Below are 27,814 nucleotides of genomic sequence, written 5' to 3'. Positions count from 1 at the left end.
GCAGTGCAACTTGTCCCTTACCGCCGTCTAAGGGTGGGGGAAAAGGAAACACAAACGAGCCACACTCAAGGGCTCCCGCCCGAGCGGCTTTTAAACTGCGTTTCCACCACCTCTCGCAGGGCGCCGCGGCTAATGGAACCCGCGCGAGGCGTCCGGCCAATCACCGCCGCGCTTCCTCCGGTCGCAGGCCAATGGCGGCGCGCCTTCTTGGGGCGTGGGCGAAGAGAATCCTCTCCCCTGGCCGTGGTGTGTGGGCAGGGGTTGGTGCGGACTCCTGGCTTGGCCGCACTGGGCCGCACTTGTCCTGCAGGGGCTTTTGTGTCCGCCTTTGGCTTGGCTTTGTGTGCGCGGGTTTCCGCTGGGCTTCGAGGCGTCAGTCCCGGGCGGGAGCCGTGAGGCTCGGAGGCGGGAGCGCGGCCCCCCCTCCCCCGGGCGAGGAGCGAGCGCGCCGGCGTGAGCGGAGGGTGTGAGGGCTGCGGGGAAGGGGATTCGCCGCCGAGATGCCGGAGTTCCTGGAAGACCCCTCGGTCCTGACGAAAGAGAAGTTGAAGAGTGAGTTGGTCGCCAACAATGTGACGCTCCCGGCCGGGGAGCAGCGCAAAGACGTGTATGTGCAGCTCTACCTGCAGCACCTCACGGCGCGCAACCGGCCGCCGCTCGCCACCGGCGCCAACAGCAAGGGGCCCCCGGACTTCTCCAGCGACGAGGAGCGCGAACCTACCCCGGTCCTCGGCTCCGGGGCCGCCGTCGCGGGCCGCAGCCGCGCCGCCGTCGGCAGGGTAAGGACGCCCTGCCGGGTCCACAAAAGCGGGCGTTGAGCAGTGGGCGCCCCCTCGGGCCTCGGCGGCGGGGTGGGCCCCCCACCCGCTCAGGGGGCTGGCCTCTAGGTCTCCGGACGCCCGACTCGGCCTCTTGGCCTCGGGCTCTGAGAGGGGAGGGGCCGGAGTGGAGAGCCCCGAAGTTGGGGCCGCGGGGCGCGCGTCTTGGCCGCGGTGTGTCGTGCGGTGTGAAGTTAGCTTTGCTCTCGGGTTGCGCGCGGACAGCTCGGTGTCCCTGCACCCCCGGCTGTCGGGAGTGGGTAGTGAGACCGGGACTTCCCAGCCCTTTTCGAAAAGCCCTGAGAAGGGTTATCTCGAAACGGCTACAGGTTACGCTCGAGCGTTTTCCCGCTTTATTAACCGAAATGACTGGTGAGCGGGTCTCAGAGCGCTCCCTGGAGGGCAATTTGTGACATGTTGATATCTAACCAAATTTTGAAATGAAATTCCCGCCTTTTTATGTTTCTTTGCATAAGGAGGGCTTTTTGAACGGTTTTTGTTTTTCTTGTTTGGGTTACTCCTTCTAGCACCAGGCTGTTTTTTGGCGCGGCAGCATTTCTCTAAATTCAGCAAACTTTTAAAAATGTATGTTGAAAGACTATCAGAGACGCTCAAATATTTGAAAATCCTAGGTACTAGTGGTTTGGGAGGGTTGGTTGTTTTGGTGTATTTGCATGAAGAAAGGAGAGCCTTTGGAATTAGGAGAAATGTTTATTTCGTGACATTTCTGCTTTGTTGGTGTTGCAGTTTGAAATATTTAATCCCGAATTCAGATTGGCTCCAGCAAATGCGCATTTTGTTTGAGAATAGTTTGGGTTTTGTTCGGTGGGTTTTTATGTGCTGTTTTGTTAGTATTAACAAGCCTGGTTGTCACTTCAAATCATTATAGGATATGGTTAAAACTGATTGGTGTAAAGTACAGTGCTTTGTAAAACATTAAAAATGGAGTTTGGAGTTGTTGGTACTGATTAAGGGCTGCTTCTTTCAAAGTTACTTTAACTTTAGTTTTAAAAAACTTATCCAGTGTGTTTTCTGGACTACCCATATGGAAATGAAGGAAAGATATAATACATACATGTAGATTTAATTAAATCTTAAGCCTGGGCTTTAGAGAAATTGAAAATCTTACGTCTTAAATCGGTACTTGGCATATGGTGTGCCAAATAAATACTGGTTTGATAAACAAAAGTTCAATCTCAACTTATTGTTTTTTTTTTTTTTTTTTCCAACTTTTCTGATGCCTTGTTCTTGTGGATTTGAAAAAAGCCACTTTTTTCATAAGAAGAAATTTATTTTTGAAATAAAGAATATCCCTTACCTGTTTTTCTCCAGCCCCTCAGAAAACAAAAGTAATGTTTAAACTATTTTAGTAAAAATTTGGTTGAAAAATGAAATATTTTCCATTTAAATCAGCACTTTTTTTTTAATCTTATATAGACTCCTATGTTGGTCTTCTGTGCAGATGTATCATTCTTGAATCGTGGAAGTATTTGGTTGTATGTATGTGATAGGATTATTTCCTCTTATTCTGATGATGGTTTGTTGTCGACAGAAACAACCATCTCAGTTTTGATGTTTTTTCTCCAACTTTAGAAGAGAGGATGTCCCAATCTGACCTGTGTTTGGGGTATAAGAAGACCTGAATGTAAAAATTTTTAATTTCAGTTCAGTTATCTAACATCGTTGAGTTCCTATGATGGCCTCTTAACTACAAGAGTTTGTTTCCTGTATACCTACCAACCACTGTAATTAATTTCTTGGATTAGCTCAGTAAGTTATGAACTTTATCAAAATTAGTCGGCACAGTGCAAATAAACAGACTTCCCAGGTAAGCTCAGTGGTAAAGAATCCTCCTGCCAATGCAGGAAACGCTGGAGACTAAGATTCTGTCCCTGGGTGGGGAAGATCCCCCTGGAGGAGGAAATGGCAACCCACTCCAGTATTCTTGCCTGAAGGATCCCATGGACAAGCTGCCAGGCAGGCTGTAAGGTCCGTAAGGTCCAGGCTGTACAGTCCATAAGGTCGAAAAGAGTCAGAAGCCACTGAGCACACACACATGCAGATAAACTGAGTGAAAGAAAGTAACTTTTTAAAGGAACCTTTGTCCAGTAACATGTACCTCAATTACTGTTTCAATCCTTATAGAGAACAACTGTAAAACTCAGAAATGTGTACCCTGAGTTGGACTCAATGGTATCAACAACTTGAGAAGGTTAACAGTGGTAGTTGGTTAGCAACATCATTTTCTGTTTTAAAGCACATTAAGTAAAAAATGAGTTCTATTTTAACTGAGGAGTCTGATAGATTTTTTTATTAGGCATAGGAAAAACATATTGAATTTATAAGAATACTGTATGCTATTTATAATCGGTATATTAAATTATTCTCCTTTTTTATACAATTACTCCTCTTGTATATACAGTGTTTACCTTCCATTCATTGTTAGCCCTATGTGTAATAACAATATAGAGTCAGGTGTTTTTGTTTTTTGTTTTTTTTTGGCCCCACCCTGCGGCATGTGAGACCTGAGTTCCCCAACCAGGGATCCAGCTGGTACCCCCTGAATTGGAAGGCAGAGTCTTAACTGACCCAATGGGGAAGTCCTTAGAGTCACATTTCTTAAAAGACTATTTATAACCTAGGAGAAAGCCAAATTTAATGGTGAATTTTTTAACATTTTAAAACAAACATTAATGTGGATTTGGCCAAGGACGTAGTGTATACCTTCAATTTAAATATGGGTTTATGGGGAATATGTTTAATTAAAGGAGTTGTTTCATTTCAGCCACTGCCATGAGCAGGCTCACTTGGTGTGATAGGACAGAATGTTTACATGTTCAAAGTTTGGTTTTTGTTTTTAGTTTTCTTTTTTCTAAGCTTTCTGTGTCATGCATCTTGATGATAACCAGTATTTTCCAGTGATGGAATTACCGATATTTTCGACAAAAATAAACATTTACAGAGGTGATGGTCTGCCTTTCAGTTCCAGGGTGTAAAACATTGTAGCTGTTTGGGATCCAGGAGAGCCTGGCATTTTTGAATGGTCTAATCTGTTGAATTATGAATTCTTAACAAATGCTTAGTAACATGGAGCAGAACAGTGAGGAGTATGTTCTATAGTAAATGTTAAATCATAAATGGACCACCTACAGTGAGGTGTTAAGGGTACAGGCTTCTGATTCCGAATTACAGATTCAAATCCCAGGTCTGCCCTTTATTCAGATAATCTCAAACAACAGTGCCTATCAGATGCTCAGTTTGCATCTGAAATAGGAATAATCTAATAACTATTTAGATTGAGGATTGCATGATGTTGCATTTGTGAAGGGGTGTAGTGCTCAGCAACTACAGCACATGATAGCTGTTACAACATGGGATTTCTGAATTTTGTTGCCTTTAATGCCAGAGCAATACAGTTTTACCATAATACATTCAGAATTGGATGAGTAAGTTTGTGAAAGTGATTTATACAAAGTCTGCTCAGGTGTTACCCTGTAACTTAGTATGCAGATTGCTTGAGTTAGCTAAACAACTTTGGGCTTCAGTTTGCTTTCTTGTAAAGTGGAAGTGTCTATCGCATAGGATATTTAAGATTCAGTAAGTTGGGCTTCCCTTGTGGCTCAGTGGGTAAAGAATCCACCTGCAACCCAGGAGACCTGGGTTCCATCCCTGGGTTGGGAAGATCCCCTGGAGAAGGGATAAAGCTACCCACTCCAGAATTCTGGCCTGGAGAATTCCATGGACTACTAGAGAGTCCATGGGGTCGCAAAGAGTCACACTCAACTGAGCGACTTTCAGTTTCTTTCAAGTTAATACGTAAGGCACTTAGAACACAATTTGGTATATAAATGCTCAGTAGAATCTGTATTATAGTAATAATGTTATATTAATACTTTCCGGGTAGCTCAGACGGTAAAGCGTCTGCCTACAGTGCGGGAGACCCAGGTTCGATCCCTGCGTCGGGGAGATCCTTTGGCGAGGGAAGTGGCAACCCACTCGAGTACTCTTGCCTGGAAAATCCCATGAACAGAGGAGCGTGGTAGGCTGCAGTCCATGGGGTCGCAAAGGATTGAACATGACTTAGCGACTTCACTTTCACTTTTCAGCATCTTTGCTGGTAATGGTAGAGATTTAAATGAGTGGCTCATTAGGTGATATCATAGAACTTTTGAATTTTAAAGTTGAAAAAAACCAGTATCATCTGGTAGTTGGGAAGAAACTAGAGAGTGGTGCCTGGCACCTAATTGGTACTTGGTATTTTTGACCAAAGGAAACAGATTACAGATTTACTTAAAGGAACAAAGCTCGTTGGAGGCAGAAATCGGTACAATTAATGATTCCTTCTTCCTGGTTGAAACTGCTGGTTTGATAAACATGTATACTACCCTACTTGGTAAATATGTATACTCCCAATTTTTATATTCTCATTAAATTTGATATTTCATAGAATGGCATTACTTTTCTGAAACTTTTTTTCATTAAAAGTAAAGCTCAGGTGCCCTAATATGAACACCTGTACTATTTGACTTACCTTATGCCGGTTTATTGGACTCTTACTCAAAATTTCTTTGTACAGCTGTAGTTTTTCACTGTTTTAAGAAAATGTAAGGAAGCTGGTTTCCTGCTTGGGTTTGCTAAGGCTTTGTTCTTTCTTAATAAGAAATTGATTTTTTTTTAAAATAAGTGGCTAATTTCATTGGATGGCGCTTTGATTCATTCATTCAATGAAACATCTATCAGGTACCTTTTCCTATGTCAGGCACTCTTTTTAATTTCAGATGCTTGGGTTACAATATGACAGTACTCCTGTTTTGTGTTATCCTCTTAAATGCTACATCCAAAATCACCTGAGCTACACATTAGAATAAAGATTCTCAGGCCCGTGATTAGGACTCAGAATGGAGTAAGATTTTTTAAAATAGAGGCAACTCTTCCAAAAGTTCTGAGATTTTGATAACAGACCAGACTGAAGGACTATTGCCGAAGGAGTTTATCATCTGGAAAAGGTAAAGCATATGTGCAGATACCTAATAAAAACTGAGTAGTGAATGTGATGAGCACCAAAGATAGAGTTCTTGAAAACCTCAGGCTGTATCCAGACGTTGAAATTCATAGATGTTAAGAGAATTTGAACATTCTTGTGGTTGGAGGAATTTTTTTCTGCAAGTGATCTATACCTAAAGTATTTATGTTACACAATGGAGTTTTTCTTCCCAGTCTATTTGGAGAATTCAAGTAGGTGACAGGATTAGGTCTTTTTGTTTTTTTAAAGCCTTTTGTAAAGAATTCAAGGATTTGATATCCAGAACTCTTAGACTCTAGGCAGCTATTTTGACATCAGTTGTAGGTTGCTTTGAGATTTGAGCTTGATGATCCTGCTGCTGCCAAGTTGCTTCAGTCGTGCCCGACTCTGCAACCCCATAGACGGCAGCCCACCAGGCTCCCCCATCCCTGGGATTCTCCAGGCAAGAACACTGGAGTGGGTTGTCATTTCCTTCTCCAATGCATGAAAGTGAAAAGTGAAAGTGAAGTCACTCAGTCGTGTCCGACTCTTCGCGACCCCATGGACTGCAGCCTACCAGCCTCCTCCGTCCATGGGATTTTCCAGGCAAGAGTACTGGAGTGGGATGTTGATGATCCCAAATGAGTACAATTTTAAAGCCTCCTAAAAGTACCCTTGGTAATTTTTCACGACACTTAAAAAATTGTGTCAACAATTTCTCTTGTGTTGATGACATTGTTCTTTTTATGCTCTTTCAGTTCAGTTCCGTTCAGTCGCTCAGTTGTGTCCAACTTTTTGCAACCCCATGAACCGCAGCACGCCAGGCCTCCCTGTCCATCACCAACTCCCAGAGTTTACCCAAACTCATGTCCATCAAGTCGGTGATGCCATCCAACCATCTCATCCTCTGTCGTCCCCTTGTCCTCCTGCCTTCAATCTTTCCCAGCATCAGGGTCTTTTCAAGAGTCAGCTCTTCACATCAGGTGGCCAAAGTATTGGAGTTTCAGCTTCAACATCAGTCCTTCCAATGAACACCCAGGACTGATCTCCTTTAGCATGGACTGGTTGGATCTCCTTGCAGTCCAAGGGACTCCCAAGAATCTTCTCCAACACCACAGTTCAAAAGCATCAGTTCTTCAGAGCTCAGCTTTCTTTATAGTCCAACTCTCACATCCATACATGACCACTGGAAAAACCATAGCCTTGACTAGACAGACCTTTGTTGACAAAGTAATGTCTCTGCTTTTTAATATGCTGTCTAGGTTGGTCATAATTTATGCTCTTTATATAAAGTTATTTCACATTTTTGTTTGGTTGAAAAACAAATTCTAGGATGCAGTATTGACTCTTCTGCCTTAAATAGTAATCTGGGCCTACATTGACTTTGATATTTGTGGCCATTATTTAAACAACCATTTATATTCAGTACTCTGATGCTTTCTGGGATTACTGAGACATTTGTAAAGCTATTTGCCACAACCCTAAAAGGTAACCAGACTTTCACTTCCTTCCCCTATTGAACCTTGGAAGTTTATATAGTTTTTCCAGTAAATAATGCTATTCCTTAAATTATTTTAAAAACCACCTTTAGATTTTTTTTCTCTGCATTTGTTCCACATTTTTCAGCTAGTCTTAGTGAAATGATCATGTAGATTGTGTGGTAACAAAGCAGTAACAGAGGTGATAGGTATTCATAAAGTCTGATTTCCTTCATGTGTCAAAAAACTGGCTACTAAAGTCACTATATACAAAAAAGAATATCTGTTTGGGCTTCCTAAATTCCAGTATGCTTGTTTAAAAGCAATCATTTTTATACATAACATGAGTAAACCTTTATGGTAAAGTCTTAAAGTTTGCTGGTTTAAACTGTCAAGAATTATTGAAAAGCCAGTAGTAATTGTTATTTAGGAATATCTGAATGAAAATGTTCAGACCCAGACTTGCTCTTTCGAATTTTTGGTGCCATCACCTCTTCTTAGATAAGTTAACCAAAATCGACTATTTTAACAGTAATAACTAAAATTTGAGTTACTTGCTTGGCTTGTTAGGTTTGTATAATTATAATTGAACTTACAAAATACTTTTGAATAATGAGTTGCTTTTAAATTAATCAAATTGCTAAGCCCTACTGTAGCATAAGTTAGCCTGAAGATAAATTTGCATGTTTATTATATGCAGTGTTAGTTATATAGTAAATGAAAATTTCTTAATTTGGAAATTTTAATTAGGAATTGATAATTGGACTTTGTTTACAGAAAGCCACAAAGAAAACTGATAAACCCAGACCAGAAGATAAAGATGATCTAGATGTAACAGAGCTCTCTAACGAAGATCTTCTGGACCAGCTTGTGAAATACGGAGTGAACCCTGGTCCTATTGTGGGTAAGCTGATTAAGTTTCAAGTATCCTTTTATGAAGCAGTCCCCAAAATTGTTTTCCCCTCTTGTCTAGTAGGTAGAGTTTTTGTTCTAAGGGCCTGTCATTAATTATTTTTATGACCAAGACTTTAGTTTCCCTAAATATAAATATAGATGGGGGAAATAAAGTTAGACAGTTGAACTATATAATCTTAACTATATAATCCTCAAGATTACTCTGTTGAGATTGTTTTGTTTTGTGCCCGTATCATATTGCTTGGTGAGACATAATGGGTCTTACATAACAGTTGAGGAAAATCTTAGGTGACGTAGCTGGCCAGATTAATCCAAATCAGTAAGTTAGTGACAGACTTGTTAATATAACTCAAGTTATTAAATTCCCAGCATAGTACCCCCTTTTAGTTATCATTAAAAATGCGGTTTAAAAAATCTTGTCTTAATTATAATTCAAGAAGGATACCCTAAAGAACAAACTGAAAAGAGAAAACTTGAAAGTAAATACCCTGGATTTTCATCATTTGGTTATTGTTAAGTCATTAAGTTTGCAAGGCTGATATGCCTTAATTTTGGAGGGTGTTGGCAATAAACTCAAGATGAGAAAGTTCTGTTTGATCTTCTCAGTTATATAAAATTTTGAATACTGTAGATTTGTGAGTTTTTATCTATAGGTATAGTTGCAAATAAGAATTAATGTACTGCTTCCAAATGGATGATAGTAAGCCTATTAATATAATTACGAACAGACAATAAATACACTTTTTATATTTTTCATTTAAAATTATAAAAGGAGATGTTGGAACCTGTGTATTGTGTATCAAACATATTAAATTACATGTTGATATGCCAGTTGTTTGTTTTTTTCCCCAGCTTTATTGAGGTATAATTGACAAACATGTTGTACATATGTGGTGTACAACTTCCTGTACATTGTGAAATGATCACCGTAATCAAGCTAATTAATGTATCTATCACTTCATATGGTTTTCTTTTTATGTGTGTATGTGTGGTGAGAGCAAAGATCTACCTTAGCAAATTTCAAGGATGTGATACAGCATTGTTAACTGTAGCCCAAGCCATACTTAGATTTCTAGAACTTATTCATCTTGTATAACTGAAAGGTTAAATACAGCTCTCTATTTCCCCTTCCCCAGCTCTTCATCTTAAGACTACTTTTATACATAGCATTCTGAGGTGCACATTGTTTCTAGAAAACATGTTTATCATGTTATTCCTCTTATAGAAATCAAGGAAAGATATACATTAGCGTAAAATATTTTTGGTTGTCATTGATGTTTAACTAAATTATTTATAATCAATTTTATTTTGCCATCTAATTGGTGTATAATTTCTGTTTATAACACATTTTCCATAAAAGGTCATTTTTATTGCAGCAGTACATTTAAATATGATTTAACATCTTAAGTTTACTGTGTTGTGTGTCAAATATATTGAATTTAAAATTTTGACTTTACAGGGCTTTTTCCATAACTGAATGACGTTTTATAGGCATATTAATCTCTTAGAATTATGGGGTTTAAATCATAATAATTTAGAGTACAGTCTGTTTATAAACATTTTTCTACAAAGGCAAATACTATGGTGGTGCTAGTGGTAAAGAACCCGCCTGCCAGTGCAGGAGATGTAGATGTGGGTTTTATCCCCAGGTCGGGAAGACCCCTGAGGAGGAAATGGCAACCCACTCCAGTGTTCTTGCCTGGAGAATTCCACGGACAGAGAAGCCTGGTGGGCTGCAGTCCATAGGGTCACAAAAAGTCAGACACGACTAAAGTGACAACACTCGCTACATAGTACTAGAGAAATTACACAAAGTTCAAAACTTTTCACTCAAAGATACTCAGTCATAGGTGGCTCTTCAGTAGTAGGATATCCTAACACCTAAATCAGTCTATTGTGTATCCCATGCTACTAAAAAGAAAAAAACACTGTTATAATCATGTATTAAAATCTCAGGAGAAAAACCTGTTTTAGAAAATATTTTAAGCACTTAAGTTTAGAAGAAGAAACAGTGAAAAGTAGCATTTTAATGTTTCCAAAGATAATGTCTGAGCTGAATCTTTAAATAAGACAATACAAGTAATAAAACAAGTTCTGCCTTAATGCAGGAACAACCAGGAAACTATATGAGAAAAAGCTGTTGAAACTGAGGGAACAAGGAACAGAATCTAGATCTTCTACTCCTCTGCCAACAATTTCTTCTTCAGTGGAAAATACAAGACAGAATGGAAGTAATGACTCTGACAGATACAGTGACAATGAAGAAGGTAAAATTTTGTGATGTTAATAAACTATATAATCAAAAAAATAAAAATTTTTCAGATTCATCAGATATAATAAACATGAAGATAAAATTTTAAATAATATTACCAAGATATATGTAGATTTTGTTCCCATGATTAGTGCTCCAAGTAATTTGATTTAATACCTTTTGTTGAGAATTCTAAGAAACAGAAAAGTACAGATGTCTAATTTTTGTCACATAAAATTGCCAGGTATCCTTATCTTTTTTGCCGCAAGTCTCACCTTTCTAAGAGGAAAAAGTGTTATGAGTAGAGACAAAGTTTCCCCGCTTACCCCTTTCCGAGTAACATCTCCACAGAAGCAAACACTATCATTAATTTGATGCTTATTTTTGCAGCCTATTTTAAAATACTTTTTCATATACATCTGTCTGTGGTATTATTTTGTACTTTTTTAAAAATCAGTGTGATATCATGCTAAATCTTACCACTTGTTTTTCTTTATTCTGTGTTATATTACTAAGATCTCTTTTCGATTTATTACATATGTCTGGTTTATTTCTCATATAGCAGTAGTCTTTACATATGGCATGTTTTCTCTGTTCTCTATTGATAAGCATTTAAATTTATAATTTTTGCTAGAAGATCTGATTTCAAGACAACTATAGTAAATTTGACATACTTTTTGTGGGCTATTTTAAGGAAAATTGGCCATGGTATTTAAATATTTTTCAAGTAATATGTGAAATAAACAACCTTTTAAAATTTATTATATGACAACTTGACACTTATAAATTTTTAATTCATATGACTTGTTTGTTAGCTCATGACTATTTAATGACTCAAATTGGTTATATCTCTATAAGCATTGCCTGTCAGGGCACAATCTGTCAGATTGGTTGTTCTGAATATGAAATATAGAGTCTTTTCCTTCACCACTATGTTAGCAAAGAGGCAAAGAGTAGAATCAGATTAAACACAGTAATGCTTAAACTTCCTGCCTCTTTTGCCTCTACAGGAAAGAAGAAAGAACACAAGAAAGCGAAGTCCACTAGGGATTTTGTTCCTTTTTCTGAACTTCCAACTACTGCCTCTGGTGGATTTTTTCAGGCTATTTCTTTTCCTGAAATCTCCACCCGTCCTCCTCTGGGCAGGACAGAACAACAGGCAGCTAAGAAAGTACATTCTTCTAAGGGAGACCTACCTAGGGAACCTCTTACTGCCACAACCTTGCCTGACAGGGACCAAAAGTTAGCCTCTGGAGGTTTGTTTGTTTCCTCCAAGTCTAGCCATGATAGATGTTTAGAGAAAAGTTCTTCGTCATCTCCTCAGCATGAACTCGCTGCCATGTTGGTCTCTGCTGCAGCTTCTCCTTCACTGATTAAAGAAACCACCAGTACTTGCTATAAAGACACAGTAGAAAATATTTACTTTGGAGAGAAAAGTGGAATTCAGCCAGTATGTACCAAGAGGTCCCATGGTTCAGATCAGTCAGTTGTCTCCAGTGAAAGGAAAGCACTAGAAGAGTCTGAGCAATCACAAGTAATTTCTCCACCACTTGCTAGGGCAATCAGAGATTATGTCAATTCTCTATTGGTCCAGGGTGGAGGAGGTAGGTTGCCTGGGACTTCTAACTCTACACCTCTTCTTGATGTAGCAAATACACGGAAGAGAATTGGTCCATCTAATGTTCGAGAAACTGAACCCCTGTCTCCTCCACGAAAATTACCGAGATTCAGTGAAAAGTCAGTAGAGGAAAAGGATTCAGGTTCCTTTGTGACATTTCAAAATACACCTGGATCTGAACTGATGTCTTTTGCAAAAACTGTTGTTTCTCACTCACTCGCTACTTTAGGCATAGAAATGTCTGAGCAATCACAGCATGATAAAATAGATGCCCCCGAACTATCTTTTCCCTTCCATGAATCTATTTTAAAAGTAATTGAAGAGGAGTGGCAGCAAATTGATAGGCAGCCGCCTTCATTGGCATGCAGGTATCCAGTTTCTTCTAGAGAGGCAACACGGATATTATCGGTTCCAAAAGTAGATGATGAAATCCTAGAGTTTATTTCTCATGCCGCTCCACCAGCAAGTATTCAGGCAGCTTCCACTGAGTCCTGTGATAAACAGTTGGACTTAGCACTTTGTAGAACCTATGAAGCTGCAGCATCAGCATTGCAGGTTGCAACCCACACTGCCTTTGTAGCTCGGGCTCTGCAGGCAGATGTGAGTCAGGCTGCACAAATTCTTAGCTCAGATCCTAGTTGCACGAACCAGGCAGTTGGATTGCTAAGCAGAGCATATGATGCAGCCTCATTCCTTTGTGAAGCTGCCTTTGATGAGGTAAAGATGGCTGCCCATACCATGGGATCTTCCACTTTAGGCCGCCGACATCTCTGGCTAAAGGATTGCAGAATAAATCCAGCTTCTAAGAATAAGCTGGCTGTTGTGCCCTTTAAAGGTGGAACATTATTTGGAAGAGAAGTACTCAAAGTAATTAAAAAGTATGGAAATAAACACTAGTAAAATTAAGAATAAAGACATCTATGTAATCTTTAATATGGGGAACTTGGCAGCTTTTCTAGGAATTTGAAATACTTTTATGCCAAACTGTCAAACTTCTACCAGTTAAATTGAACTATAAAGGTAATTGCCTACATATAACTGCCTTTTTTTTAAAGTTGGATATATAGAAAGCCTGAGACTAACAATTTAAAGCTTTTCTAGATCATATTTTTTTTCTCAAATAGTTGTTCCTATTTTAAGATTTTAAGGTTTTCTTACAGCTCTTTAAGAAAATTCCATTAACTAGATTATAAGTTGAGTCTTCATGGTTTAAATATTACTAAATATCTCTTTGCTTTCCAGAACTTATATTTTCTACATATTTTCTCTTCTCACTTATGTTGTTTTTGCTGATGTCTATAGTATTGTTCATAATATTCCAAATCAGTGCAACTCAAAGTGCCAGTCTACAAACTGTTACTTATCCACAGATAAGATAAGCATGTACCAGAATTTGAATCTAGACCAATGACAGGGTTTATTTTTGAGGTAAAATTTTATTGAGAGAGACAGACAGTGTGCTGATTTACATTCCAGTGCAAATGCCTCATTTTTTCATGGACTGGTAGCAAACAGTTGGTAGACCACACTTTGAGAAATACTGCTCTAGACCATAGTATTCTGGGATACTGCAGTCTCACCATAACTGTAAAACTATAGTCAAATGAATTAAGAAAGATGGAACTTACACTCCTAAGGTGTGTAGTAATTCATGGATGATTTGGCTTAATCTAAGCTAAATTTTCAAAGCAATTTTATTAGTTTTTTTTTAAGTTATAAGAAATCATACTGTATACCAGTTTCTATGTGTCAATATAAAGCAGTATATTATTCTTTGTTTTCATTTCTATGATTGTAAGATGAGAGAGTCTAATTGTAGAGGCACTTGATTATTGAATTTCTTTGTATTTTTATGGAAAATAGTAGATTAAGTATAAGCAAAATACAGTCTCTTGGGACTTACAGCTATTACTATATTCTTAGACTAACCTGTCCATCTTTGCAGCTTTCTTGGAGTAATTTTGTTATTTGTCTTTTGAAATGTACATGTATACATGTACCTATTAAGTACTCTGTGATTTTTTAAATGTGTAACTGTAGAATGCTTCTGCAAATTCAATAAAGTTGTTAAATTGGAACAGTTTTGTGTGGTCTCCACAAACATGTTGTATGTGTGTGTTTTATTCTTGGAGTTTCAGCAAGTTAGATATTTGTGGATGAACGTGCCTTTTCCATTTCCTCATAGAAACTACCTGACATTCCAATGGTATAGCTGAAAATATTCAGATTTTTTTTTTGTTTTCTATTTGAGGACCATGGGTTTTTTTTTTTTTTAACTGAAGTATAGTTCATGAGGATCATGTTTTTTATCAACTATTGAAATTTAAGTTTGTAAGAGAAACTAGTCTGTGACCAAATAACTAATTTGTGTAACTGAATTTCTGCTAACTACTGTTGGGTTCTTTACTTTGTGCTTTCTAATTCTTAAGATTCTGAGTTAACGGACAAAAGACTTTGTTAAGGATTGTCCCATAGATAATAGAGCCATTAATAGAATTACTAGGAAGTGGGGGATGGAGTTGATACCTTAATCCTAAATAAAGATGGAACTATCTGAACTGACATGGTAAAAAGGAAAAATCACTGTTTATTTTTGGGAAACTTGCAAGTAGACTGGAGTGACTAGTGCTAGTCTAGATAGTTAGCAAGCCACATAATTATCTTGACTGTTTTTTAGCGAAACCATTGACTTCATGAAGACTAAGCTTTTGTTTTAAGAATTGACTCCATTTCTGTCTCTGATAAGAAAGTAATTAACTTTTTGTTAATAGAAGTGACAACATTAATTTTGTTACACTGATAAATGGCCACAAAAGTATGGAAGCTAACTAAAATTTTTATCAGTCTCTTGAAAAATCTAGCCCCTCAAATGGTGATAAAATCAAGACTAGGAGAATGGGATTTTGAACCATATAAAAAGATACATGTATTTGAGTTGTTATGGTAATAACTATCATGGTGATATGCTTAGTAATATATATACACTAGCTTCTCTTCAAAGAAATGTTACTTTATTATGGAAAGAAGAAGTGACCTGTGATTTACTTTTCTGTGAACAAGATACCTCCTTGAAAAAAAGAAATGAAGTTACTCAGTCATGTCCTACTCTTTGTGACCCCATGGACTGTAGCCTACCAGGCTCCTCCGTCCATGGGATTTTCCAGGCAAGAGTACTGTGTTAGCAGCTTGATACCATGCAAGTTTTTCTCATTCTTCAAATTCTTTATAGCACTTTCCCTTCCACATTCTAAATTTTAATTTAAAAACCTTTGTATAGTGATAATGCACTGTATCAAAACAAATGGTAACTGTGCGTTTTAATGTCCTTTTCTCACTTCTAAATTGTTTTCAGTGAAAAGCCTCTGGAATTTTACATTGTTTCAGGCTGTTAGTCCCAGGGAAAAAAAAGTAAATCGGAAGAAGTGGTGATCATGTTATGGAGTGGATGACATAAAAATGGAATAAAATAAGAATGAGAAAGAAAAGTTTTTAAAGACAGATATTGCAGTTAACCAATTTGGGTCTATGGGGATAATACCAATAGACTTGTTTTACATATCAGGGAAACAAAACCAGGGTTCCAAGTAATGTTAGGATGACACAGTTTATGGTGTACTTCAGAGAGTAATGGTTTCTCCAATATTATTTCCAGACTCTAAAATAGAGCTCAAGCTTGAGAAGAGAGAACCACTGAAAGGCAGAGCAAAGACTCCGGTAACACTCAAGCAAAGAAGAGTTGAGCACAATCAGGTATCTTTAGCTTTATGATCACTGTATTCAGTTGTAAGCAATCTGCTACAACACTTATTTGCCTGTGTCCCAGCCTGTAGTTAACAGTTGACACCCAGAATCCAGTACATTGAATAATACAGTGTTGAGTAAATGACTCTGGAAATCTAAACTGTGTGTGTTCTGTCAGTAGTGTATCCTGTGTTTACTGCAAAAGCTAAGTGTTTAGTAAATGTCTCATTTGTTTGATTCTGTGCTAAGCATGGTTCAGAGCCAGTCGTTGCTTTTTTAAGAGAAATGCCAATATTTTTAAAAGGTGGAAACACCTAAGCAATTCTGATACAATAAAAGGCAGGGTAATGGTTTCACATTTGTGTCTTTGTTTCTAGGTCTTTGATTTTGCTTTTATTTTTGTCTTACATTCTGTGGCTTTTCCCTCAGTTCTGAAGCTAGTCTGGTCCTAAGACCATATTGTTTTCTTTCCTTATTCTAGATGAAAATTCATCATTTTATAGGTGAGGCAAGGTGCAGTTTTCCAAAAGGAAAATGTAGAAACTAAGGGAAAACTAAGCACAGATATAAATGAATTCAGTTTACAAAGTATTAACTAATCAAGGATTGATCTATCCCTAGAGTTCTTTTCCTTATCCTTTTTCTGTCTCATTGACTGTTTATCTTTTTCATTTTTCCTTTGTCATTTTTTAAGTCACACATCCTCAGTGGAAGTGTTATTGATTTCTTAAGCCATGTGTCTCTTAGTTTGATGTAATTAGTTTCAATATTGGAACTGTTAGCAACAAGCTTAGTGACTGTATGGACAATGTATAGAACTTTGAATGAAAGAAGATTTTGTTTAATAAACAAAGACTGGAATAAATATTTTGTCCTTTTATCTGTTATTGCCAGGGAAGAGCTGCAGGGGCACACTGAAGAATAAGGAAATAAAGCAAGAGAAACTAGGAAGATCTGGTGAGGAGCACTGAAATAGACAGACATGGAGAACTTTGGTCCAGTTAATGTAGGCAAGATGGTTTAGTGCTAAGAAGAATGCATTGGTTTGTCAAATACCAGGTTAAAAGAGGTTGAGGTTGGGAGGATGATATTAAATAAGGTTCCAGGGGTCATTGTTTGACTTGAGGAATCTAAATCAAAGGACAGGATAGACAGTGAAAGGAGAGAGTACATTTAGGAGATGGCAGGCAGGATTTAGATGATGGCTTTATTATACAAAATTTAAATTGTATAGAAAAGTAGAGGAAAGAGTTTTTTGACCATTCACAGAACCTCAGCAGTTAACATTTTACTAGTTTTATCTTCATCTGCACCCTGCAGCGTTTTTAGTTTTTTTTGGTTTTGTTGTTTATTGCTGAAGTGTATTAAAACAAATCTCCAACCACCTCTCATTTCACACATTAAAATGTCAGTATTTCAGTATATATCTCTAAAAGATAATAGCTGGATTTTATTTTTATTTGGAATGATAATGGCATGTGTGTGTGTGTGTGTATGAATAAATCTTTCATATCTGTGTTCAAAGCTCTATACATTCTTCATAGAATCACCTCCAGTTTCAGAAGTGTCTCTTTTATGATTGAATTACTCGAATTAGGTTGCATACAAACTCCACATAATCATTCGGTGTTTTGGGGTTTGTCTTAAGTCTGTAGCTATTTCCGCTGTAACTGTTTTCCCTTCCTCCATTCATTTGGTGCTGAAACTAGATTAGTTCTCTACAGAATTTCTCACTTTGTGGATTTGGCAGATTGCTTCTTCAAGGGTCATTCATTTATGCCCTGTATTTCCAGTAGACTGGGAGTTAGACTTTTAGTGGGGTTATGCTATAGAGCTTTCTGTAATGATGGAAATGTTTTATATCTGCTATTCATTAAGTAGCCTCTAGCCACAACCAGTACTTGGGATGTGACTTGTATTTTTACCTATATAACTAGAATTCCTTTATAAAGAACTTCCTCTTATGAATTGCTTAGTGACTTGGAAATAAAATTCATGTAGGAGAGCCAGGATAACTGCTTAGATGCCTTTTATTTGCCAGTTTTCAAGTTAAGTGCCCAGTCATTTTGAAAGGTGATCAATAGTATATTTTTACTAGTATGGTTTTTATATATTTGATATATGATCAGTTGTAGTCATTATTTTTTTCATGTTCAAATCATAACATCCGTAGCGGCTGGTAATTACTGAGTTGGTTTCTCTCTTTTATTGACCCCATTTGTCTTTGATAATTTCTTGTTTTCTGGCATAGTAAGAAGTCCTGGACTCATGTATATTTCCTGCCTCTTATAAGTCAGTCATTTTTTCCAAAGAATTCCTAGTCCTTTTAGTGGAAAATATTTGGTAGGTAGGTACCTACAACCTGGATGCCAAGGAGTTCTTTCCTGCTGGGTTGTCATTGTTCTGGGCTTTCTCAGTGAGTAGAGCTAGTGAAAGTGTGGAAGTGTTAGTTGCTCAGTCGTGTCCAACTCTTTGCGATCCCATGGACTGTCACGCTCCTCTGTCCATGAAATTCTCCAGGTAAGAATACTGGAGTGGGTAGCCATTCCCTTCTCTAGGAAATCTTCCCAACCCAGAGATCGAACCCAGGTCTTCTGCATCGCAGGCAGATTCTTTACTGTCTGAGCCACTAGGGACGCCTGAGTAGAGCTAGGAATACTTATTTTTTAGAAAGAGAAAATAGGTCATAAGTTTCTCAAGTTTATGAATGTAGGCTATTTTCTAGGTCTTAAAACTTCTGACTCTCTTTTCTTATGCTGAGTATCTTGGTTAATAGCTTCTTATGTAATTTTCACTATATTTATGTTTCTAAATAACAGTATTTACTACTAGTAGTAAAACTGCTAATTACAGTTTCATATTGGGGGCAGTTTTTCTTATGCCAAGGATATAAAATCAAAATATTATGCTTAAAGTCACTTGAAAGAATATTTTTCTCCTTTCATGTTTATTTTTAATTATTGAGAATATATGTGGTTTTATTTGGGCAAAAGAAGAATCAGAAATCTGGCTTCTATCTTTGTTCTTTCTATAAAGGTTACTATTTCTATTAAATTCTGGTTTGTATTTTGTTTCTTTTTTTAAATACAGATAAATAATACATTACAGAAAAATAATACATTTATCTCTTTATTATTATTTACACTCGCTTCCTTTTTTATAAGGAAGCGAGTGTAAATAATACACTGCACATTTTTGTCTTTCTGTTCTTAATCTGAACACATATCCTGGGGAGTCACTTTATAACAGGATATAGTAGAGCCATCCTCTTCATTGCTTTGTACCCCTGCATAGTATTGCATTTTATGGATTTACTGTAATTTATTCAGCCACCAGCTTTCCTTTTGGTGGATATTTGGATTGTTTTCAATTATGTGGTATTCTGAATAATGCGAAGGTGAACCAGCGAACAGCCTTTTTTACATGTGTTGTTTCATGTTTTAGTCAGTTTATAAAATCTAGAAGTGAAATTACTGGGCAATTTTTCTAGATGTTAGCAAATTCCCCTGTGTAAAAGTTGAAGCATTTTCAATTCCCACAAGTACTGTGTGGGAGTATCTTTCTCTCCTGGAGGAATATGGTGCCATTTTTGCTTTGTTTTTTGATGTTAATATGAGTAACCATATTGGTCATGTTTTACCTAAATCAGTAGTTCTTAGTAAGGTGGATTTTAATTATCCTGATTATCTTTTTTATAAACTAGTTATAAATTTGTTTAGGGCTTGTATTATTACTGAGTGGGATTTATATGGCCTCCTTTAGTAACCTAGTTCCTGCATTGTCATGTACCCCAACTACCTACTGTCTTCTGAATAACTTTTTACCTGATAGATTTTTTTGTTTCTTCCTCCTGTTGTCTCCATGATAAATTGACCACTTTCTATAGAATATCTTGCTGTACATAGATGACATTACAATTCTTACTTTGACCACAGAGCATACAGCAGTCACATTAACTATTAATTTTACATAACAGTGAGTTTCTTTTCAGTCAGTGATTATTTGGTCCATCTTGAAGTAGTTATAATACTGAATGTAATTTGTTTTTTATTTATACTTCTGAAAGTCACTTGTTTCATAGTGGATTCTGGTAGAAAAAATTTTTCTTTTTTTAGGATTAATCATCTTCACAGAAAACTATATTTCACAGTGAAAGATAGTTTTCTGTGAGATGATTAATTCTAAATTAGATAGTGATAGTCAAGAACTAATAAAAATTGGTTGACAGTCCTCAAGCAGAGAACTTAATAAACCTGATTCAGAGAAAGCATAAATGATTTATAGTGAAGAATGTCCTTCCTTTCCCTGTTGCCAGCTATTCCCACAGGCAACGAGTAAGTTGCTTGTGTTTTCTTTCAGGGAAGAAAATTTAAAAATCTTTAAATGGAACTTGGCCTTTACTGTCAAAAATAACATTTTAAAAATGTAAACTTTTTTTTGTATAAACTATAATAGTTTCAGGAGATGTTTGGTAAAATTTTTGATGAGATTATCTCAGTTATTTATTCAGAATAAAACAAATGGAAAGTCCTGGGATTTGGTAAATAACCAGTTTTAAGGGAAAAGGATATTTCTTCACCCATTTACCTTCATGGTTATAGGTAAAATATTTGGTCTTTTTCAAGTACTCTTACTATTTTTATTGGCCTTGAGCAATTAATTGATTATTAAAGAGGTAGCAGTGTTGGAATTAGTTTGAAAAAAATACTTGACTTTGAAATGCATAATATGTCAGTTACATTGTCTTAAACCAGTTATTCTTAACCCTGGCAGATTAGAATCCCTTTGGAGCTACGAAATTTTGTTACGCCCAGGCCAGTCTAGAAGCAATTCTGACTTAATTGGTCAAAGGTGGGGTTGGGGCATTTGGTGTTTTTTAAAAGCTTCCTAGATTATACTGTGCCACCAGGATTGAGAACCTCAGATTAAAACTAGTGTTCCATGCTACTCAAATAATCAGAAATTTTAACTATTAAGCATCATCTATGGACAGAGGAGCCTGACAGTCCCTGGGGTCATAAAGAGTCGGACATGACTGAGTGACTAAGCACACACACACATATTATATATGTGTGTAAATTGTTTACAGATTTGTCTTTTGAGGGACATTGTTTACATTCACCAGATTTTTCCTATTGGTAGTAGGAAAAGAAACCCAAAGATTCAGATTATGAGTCAAAGGGGAAAAGCTTATAAAGTCAGTTCCAAATAGAGATAAATACAAAACCAAGTGTGTGAGACAAAGTGTGTACCTTGTGGTGTTTTGGTAGTAGTGCTTCCAGCCAAATGAACTTACTTACTGGATGACTGTTCTTGTCCCAAGATAAGAGTAAAATATATTTCTGTCTTTAAAATCAGTAGACACTAACTTGGATTAAAAACATCAGTTATCTATATAAAATATTAGCTTGAAAGCAAAAGTGACAATTTAGGCATATTCTAGTATAACTAATCATTTATGGGTGTCCCCTAGTTAAAAGAATCCTCTGGTAATAGAGGTTTCAAAGTTAAATAAGGTGATACTTGGAATGTAGACTCTCAAACCGTACTCCAGAGCTACTGAATCAGAATCTACATTTTAACAAAAACTTCAAGTATAGGCACTAATCTAGTGCTTTTCACATGATTCTATTTAAACAGTCCTAACCACATGATAAGACTAATATTTAATCTAACAGTTATAAAACTTACATTTTGTTTTTAAAAGGAAACTAACTTCTTATATATAACAAATGACTTTCTTACAAGTCGTGATCAGCCTGTTTTTTTGTTTAGACAGCCAGAGATGCAGCTATGATACTGGAGCCATATAGCGAACAACAAGTCACAAAAGGAGCCAGTGATAAATTAATGTGTTCCCCCACCCTCACTTTTATTATAGTATGTGAGCTCCTATAGTTGGACTCTACCATATTTTCAGTGTTCTCTGGTGCCTGCATATATGTTTAGTCATTACATTTAGTGATACTTGGAAGGCAGAGCATTATTTTCAAATGCTGGCATTAATGGATTCTTAGTGTGCTAATATGGCCATCATTATTAAGGTTTTGATGTTAGAATATGACTTTTTAATGTGTCGATGCTTGAATAGAGCTATTCTCAAGCTGGAGTAACTGAGACTGAATGGACAAGTGGATCTTCAAAAGGCGGACTTCTGCAGGCATTAACTAGGGAATCTACAAGAGGGTCAAGAAGAACTCCGAGGAAAAGGGTGATGCAAGGCTTACTGCCTAGAATTGGGTTTTCAGATTGGTAGGGTCTTAGTGGTTATTTTATATTTATTGTTTTTATTTTGTTTTCAAACTAACAGGTGGAAACTTCAGAACATTTTCGTATAGATGGTGCAATAATTTCAGAGAGTACTCCCATAGCTGAAACTATAATGGCTTCAAGCAACGAAACCTTAGTAAATATGTTTCATAATATACAAGTGGTATTTTCTGTGAATTACCCTTTAATTAGAATTGGGGAGGTGGTAAATTTTGACAGACTTCAAACTTAAAATGTTTTAAAGCCTATTTTAAATTCATTTCCCCCATATAATTCTGAATTTTAGAATTTTTCAATATAGCCACTTAAATATATATATAATTCATTGTTCAAGAATCCTTAGTGTTATAAGGATACTTTTTTGCTAACATGTTTAAAGAATAAGGCTTCCTTCACATATGAAACACTGAATAATTATTTTAGGTTCTTATGCCTAAATTTTTATTAAGGGAAAGTTTCAAATATTACAGAAATCGACTATCTTTTTTTTCTTTTAACGTTGTCTTTGTTTTGTTTGGATAATTCTGAGTCTGAATAATTTGAATCTTGGCAGGTTGTCAATAGGGTGACTGGAAATTTCAAGCATGCAGCTCCTATTCTGCCAATCACTGAATTCTCAGACATACCCAGAAGAACACCAAAGAAACCATTGACAAGAGCTGAAGTAAATGAATAAAATTTAGATCGATGCTATCATTGATCTTTTAATGAAGAAATATTTATATTTGTTTTTTGGAGTGGGAGGGAGCAGTGCTTTCTTAATTGGGTGGGGTGTGTGTGTCTATATATGTGCATATATTATCTTGAAGGCATACTTTATTAGTGACAGTGAAAAGTAACTAATATAGTATGACATGCTAATACTATCCTCTTGCTACTATGTGCCTCTTTAAGTTCCATTTTTCAAGGGAGTGATTATTTATGTGCTGCTTCTAGTATGTCCTCTGTTAAAATGGATCTGAGTTGAAGGTGTTACTTGGGCTATGGGGGAAGCTATACTATCTTTCATTGAAAGGTCAGGTAATGGGACTTTACAGTGCCTTTGTATAATACTTGAATTAACTCTTATAAAATTAAGCTTTAAAGTACTAACTGCATGATAAAATTTTAATGATTCTTCATCAAAGATTGTTTTGATCTGGGCATAACGGTAATTTAGCAAAGCAATCGGGTTGTTTAAAAAATTATTCTGTTTCTTAAGTTAGGAAGATTGGATTGACTGTAGTTAAAAGCATATACTAAAATTTGTTAAAAGATCTATCTTAATTTTATGTGTTCTATATCTGATCATTTGTTTTATTACAAAATTAATAGGAAGAAACAATATACTTTTAATGCTAATGAAAAGCATCAGAGGGAACTTAACACTGCCATATTAGCTGTTGAATTTTATTTTTTTGTTTTTGAATGTGTGATCCCCATTACAACATAAACATATCTTCACATTGAGGAAATTTGAAGAGAGCTTTGGAAATGCATGGATAATTAAGCAATAATGAATTTTAAAATGGCAGTTGTAAAAGTTGGATAGATTTAAGTGCATTCTGTTCTCTGTAACTTCTGTTTAAAATTATGTTCTAATCATTGTGCATTTACATTAAATTTTAACTTTTGGTTGTTTATTTGTTTCTTAATAGGTGGGAGAAAAAACAGAGGAAAGAAGAGTAGAAAGGGATATTCTTAAGGAAATGTTTCCCTTTGAAGCAGCTACACCAACAGGAATTAGGTATTCACATACACTGAAACAAGCATATAATGTATTCTATTAGAGCATTTTTATTTATTTATTTGTTCCCACCTTTATTGAAGTGTATTTGACACATTAAAATTGTATAAATTTAGAGTATACAACATAATTATTTTATATATTCATATATAATCGGAAATTTTAATTCTTCACAAAATTATTGTGCCTCTGTTCTCAGAAGTAAAATGTTCTTTCTGGGAGCTCTTTAATTCTTCTAAGCGCTAACTAGTTCATATTCTTGAAAGTTGAGTCAATTCCAAAATTAAATTTGTTAAGCTGAAGGGTTGTCAGTAAATCAGTTTACGTATTATTTAATTCTTATTTTTAAATCTAAACTGAAAGCGAACAAGAAGGAAATCAGTTTTATTCCTGAGTGTTTCTCTTTACTAATTGAAAAGACTGCTTTTAGATATCTGTTGAATTATTTCGTCACGGGGGAATCAAAACCAAACTACCTTTATTTTTTTTTCTCCTCTTAATCTCGTAAATATATTAGCTCTGAAAAACCTTTAAAAAGGCAAATTTAGTGACTATTTATAATACTCTGAATAATTATTTTCTAATAAAACATGAATCTAAATGAAAAATGTATAGAAGTTTTAAATAGGTTGACTGATGACAGTTTTTTACTATTACCTCAAAGAATTTGAGGAATTAGGAATTTGAAATTAGAAATGATATTACATGTTATATTATTTAGGTCGTAACTTTATCTAATATTTATTTTTCTCTTCCTCCTTTCACTCCCAACAGTGCTAGTTGCCGCAGACCAATCAAAGGGGCTGCTGGCCGGCCATTAGAACTCAGTGATTTCAGGATGGAGGAATCTTATTCATCTAAATATATTCCTAAGTATGTTCCCTTGGCAGATGTCAAGTCAGAAAAGACAAAAAAGGGACGCTCCATTCCCATGTGGATAAAAATTTTGCTCTTTGTTGTTGTGGCCGGTTTTTTGTTTCTGGTCTATCAAGCTATGGAAACCAATCAAGGAAATCCATTCTATAAGTTTCTATCTAATGACTCTAAAAAAGTCAACTGAATGATATGTCTTTGGCACATTCAACTTGGTCTCCTATTTTTAATAACTATCAAAAAACATTTGTGTACACTTGTTGACTCAAGAACAAAAAAAAATGTGATTTCACCTCAATAAATGTAGTATTCCATTGAAAGCAAGCAAGATATATAAACGGACTTCATTTAATGTTTTGGAACTTGGACTAGTAGGAGATCACTTCGTGCCATATGAATAACCTTTTTTAGCTCTGGAACTTTTTTGTAGGCTTTATTTTTTTAATGTGGACATCTTTATTTCTTTTTTGAGAAAAATGTATATTGTTTTTGTGTATTTGGGAAACAAGAAGGGCAAAACATGGCAGTATAATGTGAAGCTACACGTTTAAATACTTGGAATTCTTACAGAAAAGATTTTAAGAACTACTCTCTACTGAATAAAAACTAGAGATATGGAAAATGTGAGATTCAGTAAGAGAAAAAGTAACTTGGGATTCTACTTTTTGTAACTGCAACAAAGTTTGATGGTGTTTCTGGGGCAAAGTCCTGGGATAATCTCTTCTGTAACCTTTAATAGTAATGTTTTTGTTGTAGCCCTATTGTACTCACTTTTTAAAAGATAGCTAGTATCATGAGTGTCCTACTTCAGTAAGACCCATTTAAATGACGTTGATTTTAGCAGGAGTCTATCAGGGCAACATGTGTGTTTTACAGAACTGTTAGCTGGCTGTACATGTTTTTAAAGACTGTTTGGCTAGCTATAAGGCTATAATTGGAAACTTGTACTTTTTATTTACAGGACATTTTATTCTATCAATCCAATTTGTTACCAAAATACTTTTTAGATAATTGTGTGTGTATTTAGAAGTTAGAAATTTTAAACACCAGTCTTAGATTCCATTTGGATTCATTACTGAATTATCTTCTGTTACCAAAAACAAATTTTGCCAAGGTTTTTTGCCCTGTATTTCCCATAATTTGATTTGAAAGTGCAAAAAGGATGTGCTTTTAAGCTACATTACAAACTTTCCTTGGATATACAGTAGTTAACACATAAATTTATAAACTCTGAAATTGAGGCGGGCATTATGATTTTTGTTTACTCTTGAAATGGTTAATTTTATCCTTGTGGTTGATTTATTTTTTTTAGCTAAAACTTACCTCATGTATAACTTTGGTAAAGTAGTGGGTAATTGAAATTTCTATAGAATCAAGTAAAACAAAAATTTGACTTATCATTTGTTTCAACTTTACAGTCATTGACAATAAAGCACATTAAAAATGTAAGTTATTTTAAAATATCATCTGAAATAGATACTTTTTAAAAAGAAAAAGCTGAAGATGTATATTTAGATCAGCACACAATTTTGATTTGCATCAGCCCTTGTGTGACATTTAGCTTTTAGATATTTTGTAGTCATTTTCCACTTACTTTGCAGTTGACCAGAAACATTTGCAGGTCTGGTCGCTGCAAAGGCAGTGGGAAACTTACTCCTAGGTGAGACATGCTTGCCTCTCCAAGTAAAAGTATTTTGAGATGAGCCACAGAGGGAGTACGTTTTACTCAGCGTTGCCTCTATACAGTAATAGCAGTCTACTTTTACTTACTTTGTAAACTATGTTTCCCATCTTTTGTTTATAATTAGAAATTGTGAGAAGCTGCATTTAATGTTCAGAAATGTGGGAGGATAAATCAGACTTAACATGTATGTGAGATCAGTTTTCTAGTAGAAAAGGTATGGTCCAAACTAGCAAAAGTAGGACCGGGTAAAACATATAGTCTTTTTTTTTTTTTTTTTTTTTTAAATGTGTACTTGGTCTTTTGTCTGTGTCTGTTTAATTCCACTAGAATAAATGTGTCCTTGATGTAAATGCAAAGCATTTCTTCCTGATTAAAATTGTAGATGTAGACTTTACAATATAATTCAATAATAAAAAAGTAATTAACCTCTAGTTTTGTCATTGCAATAAATACTTTTTCAAATAGCACAAACTGTAAGGTTTCCTGGTAACATTTTGTATGTGAGATTTGTGTATTATTGAGTTTTAGTTCTCATTTTAGTCTACTCCTTTATGTTTTGCTTCTAGTTGCAATAATCTGGTCCTCTTGTTCCTAGGTAAGCAGTGTATAGCTATTATACTCACAGAATGATGTAGGGAAGCAAGCTCTCGGAGGTACCTCTCACTCTCTGCATAAAGCATTTTGCAATATGTTATCTCTTGATGTCTCATTTCTCTTCCATTCATGTGGTCAGTCTGTTACTTTGAATTAACAGTCACCGAGGGCTGTTCAGAATTCACATAACATCTTTCCACCAAAGATTTAAGAAGAAAGCAGAGAAGACATGGAATCTTTAGTGTGGGGAGACCCAAAACAGTTCGGTTCTGTTATGTTCTGGTATAAAATCATTAGTAGAACTGACACTTCGTGACATTTATGCTATGTTCATAGGTCTTTGAAATTGCTTATAAGATTTTACTGCCCACTTGAAGAAATATATATTCAGTGCCTCTTCTGTGCCATGTGAAATGTTTGGAAGTGGATGAATGCAGTTTTAGAAATATCTTTGGGAAAGTAGCTTTTTTGTTTTTTAAAGGGAAAACATTTGATCATCTAATTAACTACTAGCATAGGTTTATTAGGTGTTAATTGTATTAATTGTTATTTAGCTAATTAAGAGGAATTGGTAATGTTTAACCCTTGTAAGCCAAAGAACCAAAAATTGGTCAGCTTATTTGGAATAAATTAAAGCTGACTATGCAAATACAGTCCTAATCAAATGTGTTTATACTATACCACTACTGATTCTGTTGTCCAGAATTTAACGCATTGATCTTGTGATAGTGAATACTTTGAAATTGTGAAGCAGTATAAAGTGTACTTGTTTTATTTGTTCTAGTGACAAAAATTGTAGTCAGCTTATGGTTTGGTTGGGAGAAGAAATAAGTTCTCTATTGCT

The 27,814-nt window shown here is 36.0% G+C and overlaps 1 protein-coding gene across 5 annotated transcripts; it reads left to right on the top strand.

The window, feature by feature from the left end:
• Nucleotides 1-209: 209 nt before the first annotated feature.
• TMPO (thymopoietin) lies at nucleotides 210-26,847 on the top strand. 5 transcript variants are annotated; one of them, XM_027542084.1, is made up of 9 exons: nucleotides 228-779; nucleotides 8,076-8,202; nucleotides 10,322-10,480; nucleotides 15,735-15,832; nucleotides 21,915-22,034; nucleotides 22,134-22,229; nucleotides 22,647-22,757; nucleotides 23,731-23,819; nucleotides 24,594-26,847. In XM_027542084.1, the coding sequence occupies exons 1-9, from the start codon at nucleotides 501-503 to the stop codon at nucleotides 24,877-24,879; spliced, it is 1,365 nt and encodes a 454-aa protein (XP_027397885.1). In that variant the 5' UTR covers nucleotides 228-500; the 3' UTR covers nucleotides 24,880-26,847. The 5 variants fall into 5 exon arrangements, with proteins under 5 accessions (XP_027397888.1, XP_027397887.1, XP_027397884.1 ...); XM_027542085.1 differs by lacking the exon at nucleotides 21,915-22,034; XM_027542086.1 differs by lacking the exons at nucleotides 21,915-22,034; nucleotides 22,134-22,229 and having other exon boundaries at nucleotides 217-779.
• The last annotated feature ends 967 nt before the right edge of the window (nucleotides 26,848-27,814 follow it).

The sequence above is a fragment of the Bos indicus x Bos taurus genome, chromosome 5 (assembly GCF_003369695.1).
Source record: "Bos indicus x Bos taurus breed Angus x Brahman F1 hybrid chromosome 5, Bos_hybrid_MaternalHap_v2.0, whole genome shotgun sequence".
Lineage (NCBI taxonomy): Eukaryota > Metazoa > Chordata > Mammalia > Artiodactyla > Bovidae > Bos > Bos indicus x Bos taurus.
This window is presented reverse-complemented; position numbering and strand designations above follow the sequence as displayed.

What these genes read in the sequence shown, in the direction of transcription:
- TMPO (XM_027542083.1), top strand. Translation starts at nt 501, where the DNA reads ATGCCGGAGTTCCTGGAAGACCCCTCGGTCCTGACGAAAGAGAAGTTG. An exon ending in GAACCCTGGTCCTATTGTGG is followed by an intron (nt 8,203 to 10,321) that starts GTAAGCTGATTA and finishes GCCTTAATGCAG; the next exon opens with GAACAACCAGGAAACTATAT. An exon ending in ATACAGTGACAATGAAGAAG is followed by an intron (nt 10,481 to 11,474) that starts GTAAAATTTTGT and finishes TTGCCTCTACAG; the next exon opens with GAAAGAAGAAAGAACACAAG.